We start from the raw sequence: 18,004 nt of genomic DNA, 5'->3' as shown, positions 1-18,004 counted from the left end.
CAGGAGAGAAAGCCCCTTTCATTACAGGAACTGCCACTTACGAAGCTTTTGCTGTTCCAAAAAATGCTATTTCACGCAAATCTTTCTTGCTTTACTGCTACGAGAAGTGTCTGTCCCACCTCTGCTAGCAGTATAGCCAAAGACTAATTGGAAACTGAATACTTGTCTTTTAAATGTCTCTCAGGTAGACAAGTGGAGAGCTGTCCATCACTGGCAGGTATTCTAGCTCTGCGAAAGGCACAATATTTGAATCCGAGATCATCCTTTGCAGTTACACTAGAATAACTCTCGGGAAATAACAACAGTAAAAGGCAGCAGAGCCCAGACTAGAAAATCATCATTATTCATCACAAGAGAAAAATATTTATAATAAGGGTGGGTAGATACTGTCTAAATAGAGAAAGCCAACTATATCCAAAGAGAAATGTAAGAAACAGAACTGGAACTGAGGGAAAATTTGATGGCTTTGGCCTTTATGTGAAGGATATGTATGGCAGCAGTATTACATGTAAAAGTGTCTATCTCCAGCAGGCAGGGAAGATTATAGAGAAAAGTGTGCAGCCCTCTAGAGAGTGAAGCCTGGCAAGGAGAGAAGGCACATTTTACATGTAGATAGAATAAAATGTTGAGAGTGCTTTTTAAGTCTTTTTAAAGAAACAATTATATTGTTTTTCCAATACAGAATTGATTCCATTGTCCTCAGGCTTCTGAATCATTTACATCCACAGGGAGATGCAAAATCTTGAATCCCTGTTTATCTTATGTAACTGGAAAGGCTTTAAATTGCAGACATCTGAAGTTGATTGGCTAAAGAGAATCAGAAAAAGTCTGGGACTGGAGAAACTCTAGAATTCCTTTCAATGCCATATTTCTGAAATTAATTTTATCATTACTTACATATGCCAGACTTCTACCTCACTATTTTTTTTTCACTTACTCACTACTCCAAGCAGTATGTTTTTAAAAAATGAAGTTTTAAGAGAAACATATATAATTTAAACATCCTTAATAGTATTATCTACTTCAATCAAAATTCATGTAAATATTATGCCAGAGACACTTTTCCCAAGCATTAGTCATTATTAGAAAAATACCCTAACATTAATGCAACACAAATTATTTCCTTTAGCTACACGTTAGAGATTCTCCCTCAAGCCACCTACTTCCAGTTTATTTCTGTTATTGTCTTATGTTTTTTAAGAGCTAACACAGACCTTTACACGTCTTGGCCTTTACTAACGATTAACTGATTCTTCTTCTTTCTTTTTTTTTTTTCCCCTTCTCCAAACTTTCCTTAGAGCAAAATAAATATTATTTGCATCAATGTTTTAAGTAGGCAGAACACAGTAGCACAGGTGCATAAGGAAGAATGAAACCTATTGAAAACATTTTCCTTTTATTGTCGTTCCCCAGTTTATGTTCCCATATTAAACTCCAAATTTAACAATAATTTATTTACCTTTTTTTTCTTATTTATTAGAAAACAGTCAATAGATGAAACCTAACTTCTCCTTGTCTCTTAAAACACTTTTATGGCTTACTACCTTAAAGACAATGATGCAGGATGTGTTTTTTCATCTGTGTGTAAGATAACATGTTTTTTATGGATTTGTTGTTATTCTACACAGCCTGTAAAATCTACAATTACTGTAATCTGGTCCTACTTGTGCCTACACAAGCAACATATGGATGCCAGAGTCCAACATTTTCCCTTTAAAAAACTACATCTAAAGGTAGACTGCTGGCTTTAAAACAATTTATCCTTCTATATCCTTCATAAAAAGAATAAAAAGTACTCTTTTATGTACAGAATTTACTGGGGAATAAAACTGATGATACTTACATATCATGTTGGCTTTTCATTATTTAGACTGTATAGTTTTACATTTCCTCTAGTTTGAACAGTAAAATTATAACAAAAAAATCAGTTTTACTTTTGTTCAGATTTTGTTACTTTTGTCTTCTGACCTAGCTGAGAATGTTTCAGTGCTGCAAAATATGAGCTGCAAAACCAGCTGGTAATAATTTTTAGATTATTGTATTTTATTGGTGGTTTTTCTAATTAATTTGAAAATAAACCCAAAAGTTTAGTTCAAATACAATATCACATTGTATTTTCATAAACTAAGTAAATTTATGGCACACATATTTACCTGTATATATAATGCATTTGGGGGTAGGTAAATTACAGATATTTAATGTATGGAAATATACCTTTCAAATCTGACATACAAATTATCATTCTGTATGCAAAGGTCATAAAAAATACATATAAACAGCCTCCTTTATTGAATGTGTTTATAAGATGGAAATACTTAATGGTATGTCCCTGCTTTAAGACAAGCTAAGAAAAAAATGGGACTTCCTAGAAATGGCATTCATGTATGATAAATTGCTGTACTGCTAGCAGATAACAGAAGCAAATAGGAAAAAGATTTTGAGGTTTTGAAGTAGAATATAACTTTTGATGTACACAGCAGTGTGAATGCACTTAAAATTCAGTGCTTTCCAATAGAAGTTAAAATGGTCGAGACAGTCATTTCAACTAATTTATCATTACTAATTCTGAAGAAGCTGTATTATGTTACATTCTGAATAGACAAAATAGGTATTAGACAGATAATTTAGTAAGGATTCAGTATTGTTCTTTAACTCGCAAATGTGTTATCACAGTTTAAGGAATTGCATAACATCTTCTGTGCCACAGTAAGTGACAACATGTACTGTTACCCATTTGAAAAGCAAAGAAAATCCCGATGTCTTAAACTTCAGCAATGCTTTAGCTTGCATTTAAAATGCACTGAATACACATTTCAGGAAATGCTGCTAGAGGTTAATTACTGAGGCTCAGCTGATCTACAACAACTCAGTCACTCTTGAGACCCCGATTGAGTGACTTGGAAATAACCAGCAATTATACATACACCACAGTTTCCATCTTCAGTCATCTCTAACTAGTGAAGTCCTCCTTTTCATCTGTGGATTGCTTGTAAACTGCTACTGGCAGTCCAACACTTTTCTCCGTATATGTGGGTTGAGGAGTTGTAGAAGTAGCACCTAAGATACCAGGCACTTGTACGGAAGTGGAATCAGCTCCACTCCCAAATCTCTTTGGCATATCCCTTACCTACATCTACCTGGGATCAAGATTATCAAGGAATCTTACACTTGCTAACCACGACTGTCAGCAGTCTGGCAGTTAAGGCTTTTCCTATAGCTCCTTAGACTGGTCTGCAGTCTCTCTCAGCTTTCTCTTTCTACCCTCTCTCCATCTGCCTGAAACCTCTACTGTCCTGAGGATTTAGACAACTCCTTGAAAAGCTCAGACATGCTGAATACAGACCTAGAAATAGGCTGCTTTAAATTATCTTCTTTCCAAGAAGAGTTAGACTCATTTCAACCTTAGAGCATGGGCTGCCATCTGGAGGGTAGTCCAGCCCCCAGATTAATACAACCTTTATGTAAACCATGCTCTAGATCCAGTGGAGCCTCCTCCCCTGTGGCTGCCTCCAGATACAGCCTTGGCAGTGAAATATCCACCCAGCAGGGTGACTGCAGACGCCCGCGTGGATCCCCTCATCCATTAGGCTAATTTTGAACGAAGCATAGTGAATTTAGGACACAAAAACTCATGAATTACATTTCGTGCTTTGGGATATTATGACAGCTCAGAGGAGTTGGTCCACACCCACACTTGTTAACAGATTGCCACAAAGCAAAACAGGAGATAGGGGCAGTGATACTGCAGAGTAGTAGGTGATAGATTGATCAGTGACGCTATTTTGCCATAATAAGGATAACGCTTCTAAATGACAAGCAAAGTTCAAAGGAGGAGATGTTCAAGCTCTGAGAGATACTGACTTCTCTTGGTACAGTCTTCTCTTTTGATCTACTTCAGGCTGGAACTCTACTTCTAATTACGTAAAAAGCTTAAGCAAAATGGTGTTGAGAAAAAGAATGTGTGCAGATACTCGCTGAATGCAGTGAGAGTGGGGGTTTGGTAGCTTGGCACGTATGATGCAGACCACAGCAGCTCACTATTCTTACAGAAAACTCTGGTTTCCAGTGTAAAGAAAAAAAGGGAAGAGTTTCAAAAGGAAAGTGATTTGCTTTTAAAATTATTAATTTGGAACCATTTTCATTGATGACTGCCTGTAACATAAAGTCAGACCAAAGTAAAAATATGATATCCCACAATCTTAACGTTAGTCATGCGATAACTTTTCAGTATATTGTACAAATAAAGTAGAGTCAATAACCTTACTTGTGCAGGTTGTATTAAAGTCAGTATATTTTTTCCATAAGAAAGCAATATTTCAAAGGCAGGAACAATCTTGAGATTATTTTTTTCATGCCACTAAGAGGAGCAACTAAAAAAAGTCTGAAAAATAAATCTTCTGACATGACAATATTACAAGACTGAAAATTTACCAATGAAAATATCATCTGCTAAAATTAAAATTGTCTTTGAAGTTTGATGAGCTGTATAAATATGACTAAAATCAACCCTTAAAAAATATTTGTTATGTTGTTTTCAGTATCACTAATTTATCATGTATACTGCTACTGAAAAACCAAGAACCATCAACCAGTATACTTTTTATGCATATAAATGAGAACAAAGGAGATGAAGCAAGAACAACTGATAAACAAAATTAACTGAATGTCTAATTAAAGAGTTGATATGACTAATATACTTTTTTCTTTTATCACAGTAAAGTGTGTTCCTTGCTCTCAAGTTTCTGTGACTGGATACCAGATAGCCAATTAAGTAACAGTGTGATTCATGTTTAGCTTTAAATAACATCAAAATAATGATGGAATTATCTCTTGTGTTTGGTCATGGTAAATCATTAACACATCTCAGTTTATGGAGTTAGATTTCAATGAATTTAACAGTCAAAAATACGTTAGAAGACTGGGCTATAAATGTCTATGATATACCATACTTATGACATTTCCAGTTATAAAATTCATGGTGTTAAATGGTTCAATAAAAAATGTTTCTGAAAGCTCTACTTTAAATATCTTTGAAAGCCTAGGATTCACCTGCTGTGTATAGGTATCATGAAGGAAGATATTCACACACTCCAACTTCAGGTATGTCAACCCAGATGTCTAAACAGAGTCTAAAATCCTATATGGTGAATGGAGTGAGTTGTCAGTGTGCCAAAGTCCAGACAAAAGCCACCTTGATGGAAAGATACAGGTAGTTGCAGAGCAGTTCCACTCTGATGTGATATGATTTATGCCATACAGGTGCTTCTTGATTTATATTGACCCTATGGGGATCCTACTGTGACCAAGTATTGACTTAGAGTGATGTTTCATAATCAGTTTGAGCCAAAACACATTTATGCTGTCTTATCCCCACATTTCTCCCTGGCTATGCACTCCCACTCTCACCATGTCTTGGCACTAGGGTTTGTTGCACCCATGTCACCATCAGCATAGCAAGTCATCTAGCAAAAATTGGTTTTCTTTCCTTTGGGATTACTTTTCAGCCATCTCACAAACCCTGTGAGCATGAGTGCTGAAGCTGGCTGAAAGAAGAGGAGAGTGACAGGGGGCAGGTGTCAGAGCAACACAGATTTATACTGCATTAAAGCAATTCATGAAACATCAGAGCATTAATGGCTAACCTAGCTGCCAGGTAAAATTGTGTGCCCTCAAGAGGCTCCACTGACTAATTCAAGAACCTATTTGAGTCAGAGGTCTCAAGCTGGACAAAGTAAACAGTCTTCATAATATATAAATAGCGGGAACACAAAGGTATTGACAGCAATGGAAGTTAGGCTTCTAAATACTTTTTGTGCATCTGACTCCAAATGGATTTTTATGTTTTTGATAAATTCCTCTTTCATGTTGACTGTGTCAGAAGCATTTTAAACAGAAAACAACAACAAAAAAAGGAGTTGGCACGTCCAGAGATTCCAGGAAACAGTTAATAGCAAATTTGCCTCCTCCCCAGACTTCTCTCTTCTGTAAAAGTAGAAGCTTGTACAGCCCCTTCTCTCTTGAACTGCTGGTGTGCTGGCTCAGACTGCCCTGGAAGCCAAACTCCATTTTTCTATCTACCCTGTGCTCCTTACCTCAAGGAGAGACTGATATAAGGAACTCCCAAAATAAAATAACTCTGAAAAAGGATGCAGTATTCATAAAACTAAAACAGCAGTGAAGGAATTGTAACAGGTACCAATGTTCTCAGAAAAGTCTTTCAAGTATACTGAGTTATTCTTTGTATGTGTCCATACAGTAAATACTACAAAAGCATTTTAATCCTTGTTTTAATTTTTGACTTAAACTAGGTTGAACTGTTATTGTTGGTAATGTATTTGCATATGTGCCTACTATAGTAAGTAAATTATTCTGAACACCACTCTGGACAAACTAAAGATCATTCATTCCTCAATAGTAATTCCAAAAAATTACAGTCTTGCACTTTGCCTTCATAAATGTAACTTTTGTCTGTTTGTTTGTTTTTACAAAGAATAATAATCTCACTGATTTGAGTAATCACATGATGGGAGGTATTCACGTTTATAAACTTTTTAAAATACCTGTCCTTTCCAAAGCACTGGGAAACTAAAAATGGCACCTTGGATACTCGATCTATGATAAAATGTCTGTTTTGACATTCATTACCATTTGACAAAGGAAAAAAAATGAAAAAGAAAGAAAGATTGTACAGTATTGGCTGTTTTATTTGTAAGTCATCTTTCTTCATGTGGGAATTGAATCTCCATATTAAAAGTTGAAAATATCTTCCAAAAAAAATCCTCTAATTTTGACTTAAGTGGGATGAATGCTCTGTTTAAAATAAACTAGTGAGAAATTAAAAACACACACAACACACCCACAAAAACTCTCTACTAATATTTAAACTATAACAAACCTGTAGGTATCTCTAGTATCAATATCTAAAAGTATTGTAAAATTAGCACCAAGAAACTAGTCCTCCTATGATTTTTAATGAGCAGAAATGTACCGTGCATGCTTTTAGAAATCCCATGAAAAATCTGACCCTGAATGAATTATTTAAAAATACAAGCATTTATTACTTGAAATAAATTGCCTAGAAAGAGCTGTGAGAGAAACAAAACATATGACCCTATAGCCTCACATCTCCAGTCTATCCATTACATTAGTGTAGAGAGAGGTAATTTTGTAATGCTTGTTGTAATTTTTTCTTAATAACCCTAATGTGGGTTAGCTGAAGTATGCACTTCATTTGTTTCTGTAGTGAATATGAATAGTCACTTGATACGTTTTATTTCTTGGTAAGTATGATGTTTTTCTAATATTTCCTTTCCTACAAATATTTTCAGTTATTATAAACTAGTTACTGGAATGAGACCAGTATATTTGTAATATAGCACATATCTTTTTAAAGGATACTTTAAGCAGTTGAAATGACTGATACACTAGAAGGTGACATTTACTGCAGAGTTCAAGGTACGTATCCAAGACAGGCCTCGCACGTAACTAGATCCTGATGTGTAAATTTAAATTCTGGTTATACTGAACTGGATGCCTTCTCTCTCTAACTTCCTAGCCCCACTGTTCTCAAGAGTTACCTCTGAGTTCAGTGAAGCAAGTGCTTAACCCCAGTTTCTTTGTATTTGGACTTCTTTTGTGTATACTTTCAGATTGGCATGAAAACTAAGCACTGAATAAATCTGTTTCAGGTGATATTTTACTTTCTTGTGTGGAAACTAGAAAAAGCAACTAAGTAGTCCATTGCCAGAATTTTACCTAAGGTAAAAGGATAAGAAATCAAAAAAGGACAGATTGTGGAAAGTACTGTTGTTCTCTTTTGCTTATAGTTGTCTAGTGTATTCTGAGAGATATAGGACACAAATTATTATTGGCATGTGAGTGTTAAACATATTGCTGTTAATTTGTTGTCAAATGTGAAATTTGAACTAATAACCATATGTATCCTATTAGTCTTAAGCCTAACCCAAAGCAAAGGATTTCACCTGTAGTTTTTGATCATGTGTTCATCACTACCAAAGTGTTATATGAAGGTTTACAATACATGCCATAAATAAACCAGCGTTGGAATTCTTTTTTTTTTTAAATCAATTATGCTATGTAGCATCAAACTGAATTTCCATGAGTCATCTTTTATTTGCAAGTTCTTCAGATATTAAAATAATATAAAATTAAATAGCTAATGAATTGGCCATTTATAACAGATGTGTGTTGAGTATATCTAGGGATACTATATCCTGCGTATTCATGCATAATATGCTATGTAAGCAGACAAGAATAACACCTAGATAGGAACAATCTGAACTTTAAGTGTTACACCTGTTAACAAATGTAAAAAAGATTCTGTTCAACTGATTGTTTCAAAATAGTCATACTATTATGTTGTCCTAAACTGTAAGAATTTATCACAAGTATCTCAGCCCCTCGGTGTTCCTGCAAATAACTTCCCATTTTCTATTGACATGACAAACTGTCAAATCCCCGATAATTATTGCCATTAAGAATGCATGCAGATTTAGATGGATTTTTCAGAATGAAACCTGTGTACAGCACTAAACCTTAATACAACCTACAAATCCATAGTACATCTAAGAAAAAAACAATGTTCAAATGCAGCTTCTTGTAAAACCACTCCTAATTTGGACTGCGTGAGCATATGCTGACTTCACCAATAATGCTGGAAAGCATTTATTCTAGAACTGGGAAGCAGACTAATTCCTGGGAGAAAAAATCCTGTACTAGTGTTTGTCGTTCCACCAATAGCCCAAGGACATTCTTTCTGAGATCAGCTTTACACGTGAATACCATTGCTGTTCACAAGAGATCTGTATTTCTAAAGCAGAATATTCTGGAGGAGTTCATTAATTTAAAATTGTTATCAATCATTACTTTAAAATAATTATCAATAATAAGTGCTTAGGACACAGTATTAAATTTTGATTTTGATATTCACTACTTAACATTTTAATGCTTTTCCATAGTACCATTAAGTGATGTTTTATTTTTTTGTATGCAAGGAAACACTTGTGTGTCTTTCAACATTAGATACGATGAAGCACGTATATATAATTTAGAAACACAAAGTATAGCTTGAGGCCAAAACTGGCAAAAACAATCACAGAACAATGTGACTCCTGATGTTTCAAATTTACATAATTGCAGTCTTTTTAGGACTATAATTTCACAGGGTGGAAATCATGTACAGTATGTGCCTATTTCTAAATTGCATTTCTTGGTATATGTATATTCTGTATTTATTATGATCTTGGTTTCAACAAGTTATATGCTGCTGTGTCCCACAGAGAATTCTTATAAAAGTTTTGCTGTATCTGATGATATTTTATTTTGCTAGTAAGAGACATATGATTTTTGATTTTTTAAGAAAGTCTTAGGTAGGAAACGAAACTTTTTGATGAGTATCCAACTGATACGGAAAATCTTTTGAGGTTCCACAGTCTTCTCTCATGTTATAAAAATAAACTGGATATTTACCTTTTTAAAAGGAAATGTGAAAAATTACATAATCAATCTGAAATAGAAAATTCTCATATATCTAATCTGTACATAAAGAATGAAATTTACATAGTTGCAGAGAGACTGAACAGACACTTTTAATTGCATTAAATCCTGTTTAGATTTAATACACAGAAAGTACCTCAGATATGTACAGTATATAGTACCCTCTAGAGCAGACATTTCTCAATGGATTATAATCTAACATGAATAAAGAAGTTTTATTATTCCATCATTAATTCAGACAAATGTTTTCCAGGCAAAGCATTAATAAAGTGAGACAAAATTTGTACAAATGCATTGTCAAGTTTTATCTATATGTGTGTGTATATATATATGTTAGATATCTAGGGAGAGATTAAGTATACATGTATATGTACTTATTGTCAGATGCACACACAGACGGAGAGAGAAAAATAAACATTTAAAATACATAGATATGCTATTTTTAATTATCTTAATTATGACCTTTTAGGGTTTGATTAAATTAGGAAGGAAAATTAGTTGACATCCTGTCACTGAGCTCTAACTGCAAACTTCTCCTTAGTGCAGTTGAATGTTCCTGACTCACTTATTATCTCTTTTTTAGTAAACTATGTTTGGCCCTTCATGGACAGCCTCAGCTACAGAATAGTTGGATTAATGCAATCTGAAGTTTGAAAATCTAAAAAAAGGACTATAGGGTACCTAGGAAACATTTTTCTTTTTTTTTAATAATCAGATCTTAGTGATTAAAATCTCCCTTATTACCATGTGGTTTTCTTCTTCACTAGATTTTTTTTTCCCCCTGAGTCAATACCTTTGGAAGTCCTCAGTCCCTTTTTACTTTAGGAACATACTTCTATGCTATACTTCTCTATTTGGAATTGGAAACCTGAGCTGAAAATAAAAGAAAAAAAATTGAAAATTATTTTTTTTCTTTCCAGTAGAATGTGTAAAACAGAATGTATGAGATTTTGGTCAGCTTGTATTTGGTTAGATTAAAAAACTACATTTCAAACATTTGAGTTTTCATGAACCAGTCTGCAGTTAAATCATTAACTGTGCAAGTAAGTCTTTAAGCAAAGCTTTTTCCATTGAAAGACCTACTATTTGACTAGGTATACTTCAGTATACTAAACTGAACTTTAGCCCAAATTAAGATATTAAACCAAAACATTTTAGAATAGTGAGGCTAGGAATTACTCAGTAAAACCTTTCTTTTAAAATATTAGTTTGTTGAAAACTAAGTTTTTACAATAAATAGTACAAACAGAAAAAAAATGAATTTTTAATTATTTTTTTTTTTTAACCTTTTTAAAACAACCCTAGTTGTCTTCTGAAAGGAAAACCTCAGCTCTTAGGTAAATAAAAAAATAGATTATGTGTGTTAAGTAAATTTTGAATTTACAGTTTTGATTATTCCCACGTGAAACTGTTGCCCATATTATGTTAATCTAATCATAGAATAGATCAAAGAACCAAAGTGTCCAATTGAATCACATGATTGAAAAAAAAGATCAATTTGGTTTAAAGAATGCTGGCGTAATCAAACAGATAAACTTAAAAATCCCTATATCATGATGAAAAAAACTCCGTTCCTGTTACAGAGTGAATATAGCATTTAGATGAAATATGTAGCGATAAAAATTAATACTTTTAGATATTCTTCCATTTTAATTTTCATCCTGAAAAGAGGCACAGATTGTTAGCTATTTCATATCACTTCAGTTAACTTATTTATACAGCTGCTGATTAAGTTAGTTAAGGAGGGCTTTTATCATTAACAAGGCCAATTTGTGTGGAAGATTTTTATGACAACACAGTGTTATAAATGAAGTAGCATTCTCCTCTCCCTGATGATTTACCTCTGGAAATTCTTTGTATTCTTACTTTAGAAAGAATACATTAAAATCAGTTTTAGTGACATTTTTTCTTGAATATGTGTGGTGAAGAGCAAGAAAGAAGCAAGCCCCAATTCACTAGGTAATAGCGAATTTAATTTTATTGAAATAATGCCCTAAAAACAAATAGAAAAAAAAAATCACTGCATAATTGGTCACAAGAGTAAATTTTTAGTGTTGGATGAAATTCAGGAAAACTAATTTCATTCAGATGACAGAGAAAGTGTTGAGGTGCCTGTCCAAACTTATCTTTTAGGTCCATTCATATAGTGCGGGAAATCCTTTATTCCTTTTTTCTTTTCTCTAACATCAAGCCTAGCCAAAAATAATTCAACAATTGCTTCATGCTTTGGCTGTCTCATGCTGTCTTTTAAGAAAAGCCTTTGAGAAATTATTTTCTCCTTCAATTTCTATCCTGTGCTTCTATCTTGTGCTTTTCTGGTTACTATTCAGTGTGATAAAAAGATATTTCAGATGAGGTCTCAAGATTCCTGTGACTCTCTAAGGTTGCTCATTGCAGTGCAGCCACGCTTAACACTCTCCCAAACACCAGGTGAATAGCAGGACACCTTTCCCACAACTGATTGCAGATAGCTTGAGCATGATGGGAGCCTGTAGGTTCATGGGACTGAGGAGTGCAGGTTCTCCAGTTCTGGTTTCTTTCCTTTTGTCTTAGCAAGTCAAACTGCAGTTGCCAACTTATGCCATGACACTCTATGAGCCAACCCTTAGAGAAGCTCCTTCCTTAATGTGCAGTCACCTTTTGGTCTGATGCTGTTACGGAAGCCATGCAACACAATAATACAACAGGTCTGTGGTCCCATGACATTAATTTTAATTGCTGGTGTATAGAAGAGACCAATATATCTCAGCAATAGAGGTCAGATATCTCTGTCACTCAGCAGTGCCGGAGCCAAATGAATGAGATACGCCTGGAGTCTTCCCACCCTGATTTAGACACTGCATGGAGGTGCCCTGTTTAAGAACTGAACTCCAGTAGCTCCTTCAGCAGCAAACACACTGGAGTTACTGAGGGCTTCCTCAAAAATGTGCCCAGCACCACTCCCCAGAGGCCTGCCAGCAGGGGAATATTTTGAGGTGAACAATCACTATTAATGTTTCAGCACACCATGTGCACCTGCAGAAGCACACACATCCCTGTAAATTATGTACGCACCCCCCAGGGCATGCCCTGCTACATTTCCAGCTCAAGGTGGAGGACTGTGAGGTGAGAAGCACAGAAATGTGGGGGGAGAGTGGGGATTGCCCCAGCTCCCCACCTCACTGACTGGTGACCTGCTAACAAAATCCTGGACTACCTCAAGCTCCTAGTTCCTTGCAGTCCCTTTTCTGTGCCACCCATTCCACTTCTTCCCCTTCCACCGACATATTTATTTTCCAAATAAGGGACAAACACACCATCCCAAACACATTCTGGAGGACTAACATGTTTTCTGGCAGTGTCTAGACCAGTCTGCAACACGTGGTCACCCCAAGCCTCAGGTGGGTATGAGGCTGCTCGCTTACGTAACTATCTAAGGTGTGGCTAAGTGAATCTCAACATTATTCCAACATTAAAATATGTTGCATTTTTTTGCAGGGTATGAACTGGCCCCTGAAATGAACGCTAGCTTTCCTCGGTGAAAGTGAAATATAGACCTTTCAAACTTTAGCCAGCAGGACAAAGACATTAAATCTAAGAGTAGAACAATGTAATTTTTGTGACAGGGAACTATTACTTTTTTGCACTTGCTCCGGTTCTCACAGGCTTTTTCACAGGCTTTTAAACAACAAATTAATATATTCTTGTAGCTTCTTGATATAAGGCTAAGTATTATAGCTTCACATTCATTTATGGTCAGACTTTCTCATCTGTGTCTGAAAGTGACGCTTTCAAATTAACTCTTTCATATTCATCAATAGCTATTTAGTTTTCTGAAAAGTGTCTTTTCCAAACCCAGCACTTCTCAAATTATTTAATCTGTTTCTTAGAACTATCAGAAATCAAAGATATGATTAATTCTAAAAATCATAGGTAAAAAGCCTCTAGCTAGCCATTAATAATTACACTCTTATTGAAATAGTCTCACCCACACAGTATATTTAACAAGATAACGTCAAAGCCCAAAAAGGTTCTGCCTTTTGTTTTTTCAAATATCTCAGTAAGCAACATTAGTTAGGAAAAAATGTGCGGAGTCACTTTGCTTTCTGTTCCCTGGGCTTGTGTTCAAATGAAAAGGTAAAATCATCTAGGATTGTCAGAGAGGAAAAGTTTTCTGAGTTGGTATATTAGAAAATACCTTCAGAACAACAGAAATTAGCTCTAGAAGGAAATATGTTACATCTCCCCTTTTCTAGATAATTGTTTCTGAAAACATGTATATCAGCATCTCAGAATATTACCTGAATCACATGAATCATTTAAAATAATATTTTATGAATATCAAAACAAAGATGAATTATTCTCTGGCCACTATTAGCCATAGGCTGGCGAGCATCATAAAATGTTCTGGCAATGACTGTCAGAATTAATTTGCAAGCCTTCTGCTTTTTCTGGTGGTGTGTTGTAAAATGTACTGGGTTTTGCTTGCTTTATTTCTTTTTTTTTTTTTTTCCCTATGAGATTTCTACAACCACCAGATTTGTTTCCATTTGTTTCTGTAGCTAACATGCTAGAAGATCTATCAATAGGTTACTGTTCTGACACCAAAGCATAATTGCAGTGTAACCTACCGAGGACTGTTTGTTTCTTACAAGTTGCCCTCTGTGTCAATCCACAAAGGAGATGGATTGTTATATCCTGCAAACTGTAGTAACTCGTGCACTTAGCTATGGAGCCTTAATTACCTGTATGGCAGTAGGAGACCAAAGTGACAAAACATACCCACCATCCACTAGCCTAGAAAAAGTGAAACAAAATGGTTTCTTCATGCATCAATTTCTCTCCAGTCATCCTTACATATATATTCGTACATTCAGAATAATCAGATGCTACTATGTTAACTTCTCACTGTTGGCTGGATGGTTTTAGACCAGGACAACATTTATAATTATAGAACATCTTTGCAATTCCTTAAGTTAATCGCCAAGGAAAAGTCTTGCAAGCAGAATTTAAACCACAAAATCCCACTGAATCCCACAGTAAAGATATATAAATATACAGAAAAGGGGAAGTTTAGAACGAAAAGCTCAGGTACACATATAACTATAGACTTTCAGCAAAGGTAAAAACCAGTATCAGTAATATTCAAGAGCTTAGTATTCAGTATTAATTACTACCAATGTTTTTGTGAACAACAGTCTTCTAGATGGTATATGATACATCTCTACATGGAAACAAAGTATGTTTAATACCTTTTTAATGAAATTATTAATGCCAACAAACCATCACATTACCATCATACATTAACACATCAAATACCTTCATACTATTTGAATAGAAATTATGTGCTTGCTACTTACCTAATTGGGTCTCCTGAATTGTTAGCTTACTCTCCAAAGGGTGTAAAAGCTTTGGTGGTTTATCTGTTAGTGGTGCTAGAAAAGAAAGAAATTCACATATATACTTTTCTGATTATTATTGGGTAGAATAAAACTTGATTTTATACCTATTGTTTCAGGAATGCTTCGTTTTTTCTTTTGTTTAAATAACGTTCATGCCTTCAGTAGCTGAAAATGTTTTTGCTTAGAGAATAAATATAGCACCAAAATTTAGAATCTTTCACATGCTAAGGTAATGAAGACACTTATGTTAAAAAAAGTAATCTCTTTAAACCCTCATGAAAACAATGCACTGACATGTTACAATTTTGGATTTTCATAAATATTATCCAGCAGTTCATAGTTTTTTATAACATTTAATTACCTTTCTATCAAACATAGTCATTAACAGAGAAATAAAATAAATAAGTTACTGTAAAACAATTTTTAATATTTGATGAAAATTTTATTTAGAAAGATATTACCATCACTGAAACTTTTGAAAGTGGAGTACTAGAAAAAGGCTCAGTTTTCAAAATCCAAGGGATGGATACAGTGAAATAATGTCAAGATTCCTAATAAGATGACTTCCCTCTTCCCTTTTGATTTACCCTGAAATAATATTAGTAGAGTTATGCAAATTGTGGCATAGGAAAATTTTTGTAGTGGTCAAAAACCTGAAGGTTGTTGAAGCATGTTCAAACCATGCAGCTAAATAGTGCAGCTATTCTACTAGATTCATCATCTGTATACTTAATTCATAGAAGTTACATTGATTATTACTACTTTTGTTGTTGTTAGCAAGTGTACTCTTTACTGATCTCTGACAGATGAGTGTATGTTATATGAAAAAAAGAACATTTTTTTTTCTTTAAAATTGATAATAAATGTTCATGGGAAAGCTCCAACTTTCGTAGTCACTTGGAACATTTTGATATTTTGCTTTTCAACATTAATTCATACTTCAGTCTTTAACACAGATTATGGGCTGTCAGAGATTTAAAGTACATTTAACATTTTGATATAACTCTATAATACTTGTTCCCTCCAACTTGTCAAAATCACTGTTCCCTTTCTTACTGACACACACATCCACATGTGTACGGGTTTAATCTGCTAAACACACTCATCTCCTGTCAGTGGAATTGCAGGAGAGGTTTAGTCGCATTCTCTGTACTATGTTTCCTCTGCTTTTTGGTTAAATTATCAATGCCCTGTAAAATCTACAGTATTAATTTCAACTTTGTAGCAATTACAGAATGGATCCATTATCAACTCGTATGTTTCTGCTTTACAGAGGTTTTCCTTTATCTGACCAGAGCATAAACCCACCAAATTGGTGTCTGGGATGTTGAACCATCAGATCTAGGACTGAAAGAAAATGCCTCTTCGAGGATGGGAAAAGAACTGGATTTGGTCCACAGACCCTCTTTCAGTTCATTCTTCCAACAACAGCTTCTACTCTCTATGGGAAATCATTCTGCACTACAGATTTTGGAGAGAGCCACAGCTGTGAAAGACTTTTCGGCAACATCTCTGGGTTGTTACTTTTCTTTGCACTGATTTGAATGCTTTTCAGCTCTCTGTCTTTTTTTATATTTTTTTTCTTGGGGGCTAAAGTGGGTGGAAGGGAAAAAGATTTGAAATATGTTTTTTCTTAAACTGCAAAATTAGTCATTCCCATTTCTTAACTTCTGTGTAAAGGCTCATAATTTATCAGCACATTTCCATTTTTTAAACATCATCCACTATGAATTTAAATTTCATTTTGCAGTTCTGTCAATCTCAACTCAATTACCATTCATCAGATAATGTCTTCTGAGTCACTGTTGTTCTAAATCTGTTTTGAAACTCTTTGAGCAAACAAAGTTCTTTCATTGTAAGTAAAGATATAGTAACTGGTGGAGTTAATCTGAATGCAACAAATAAGTAGATTAGAAAACAGTATTTTCCTCAGTTTAAGCAAAGATTGACATTACTTTTGTGGTCCTGTACTTCAGGTCTCTAAGAGGCTTCCTACTTTTAAATGAACAGGCACAGGATATTAATATATGCAGATAAACCATCCTTCAACAACAGCATGAAGTTATTATAAAATTTGTGCCCAATTTAATTTTTCCATAACTTGTAAGATTCAAAAGATAATTTAACAGAGAAAATATTACTGAAAATAATAAATTAGACTCATAACTGATGTATCAGAATCACAGGAGCATGTAGGCTGGAAAGACCCTCTGGAGGCCAAGTCGTCCAACCTCCTGTTCAAAGCAGGTCCAGTAGAGCAGGTTGTCAGGACCTCATCCAGTCATATTTTGAACATCTCTGTGGATGGAGATTTCACCATTTCAGGTGTTCCAGCCCCCAAGCACCCTGTGGCCCTGCACTAGACTCAATCCAGTATGCCCATGTCTTTTTGTACACCGGGGAGCCCAAACTTTGACACAGCATTCCAAATGTACCCTCACAGATGCTAAATAGATATGAAGGATCACCCTCCTGAACCTGCTAGCTAAATTCTTGCCAAGAGCTGTGCAGTTGGCCTTTGCCAACTCATGCTCAACTTACTGTCCATCTGGGCTGCCAGGACCTTTCCTGCAAAGCTTTTTCCTACTCAGTCAGTCCCCAGTTCTGCACTGCTGCACGGGGTTATTCCACTTCTAGAGCAAGACATTGCATTTACCTTTGTTAGACTCCATGACTTTCTCCAACTTGTCAAGGTCTCCCTAAACAACAGCCCTGCCCTCCACTTTGTGACCAATTCTTCCTATTTTGCTGAGAGTGCACTCTGTCCTATCATTCAGGATAGGACATAAAAACTCTAATCAACATTAAAACAAAGATACACCAGAGGTTAACTGTGTTGTATACTTCTTTTAAAGTGATAGTTACCAATATTTGTGGCCAGGAAGAATTAATGCTTAATAAGACAGTGCAACTCTAAGCTCTCTAAACTGGGGCAAATATCAGTATTTCAGTGTTGCATTCCCTATTGATGCCTACCGACCTAACACTGTTGTGGGTATGTCTATACTACAAGCAATAACATCTCCCAGGGCCAATTCCTTCACCCATGTGGAAAAGCGAAAGCATCCCTGGGTATTCTCCACTCCAGAGTTTTAGGCTGTAGGGAA

General features: G+C 35.0%; 1 protein-coding gene across 1 annotated transcript in view; it reads right to left on the bottom strand.

The window, feature by feature from the left end:
• IL1RAPL1 (interleukin 1 receptor accessory protein-like 1) overlaps nucleotides 1-18,004 on the bottom strand; it is a 386,752-nt gene that overhangs the window by 161,642 nt on the left and 207,106 nt on the right. Inside the window, exon 6 of the mRNA XM_009334784.1 lies at nucleotides 14,856-14,930. Coding sequence (XP_009333059.1) covers nucleotides 14,856-14,930 — 75 coding nt within the window. The remainder of the gene's footprint in view (nucleotides 1-14,855; nucleotides 14,931-18,004) is intronic.

Source organism: Pygoscelis adeliae, unplaced genomic scaffold (assembly GCF_000699105.1).
Source record: "Pygoscelis adeliae isolate BGI_AS28 unplaced genomic scaffold, ASM69910v1 Scaffold91, whole genome shotgun sequence".
Classification (NCBI taxonomy): Eukaryota; Metazoa; Chordata; class Aves; order Sphenisciformes; family Spheniscidae; genus Pygoscelis; species Pygoscelis adeliae.
Note: the sequence above shows the minus strand (reverse complement) of the source record. Positions and strands in the feature narration are given on the sequence as shown.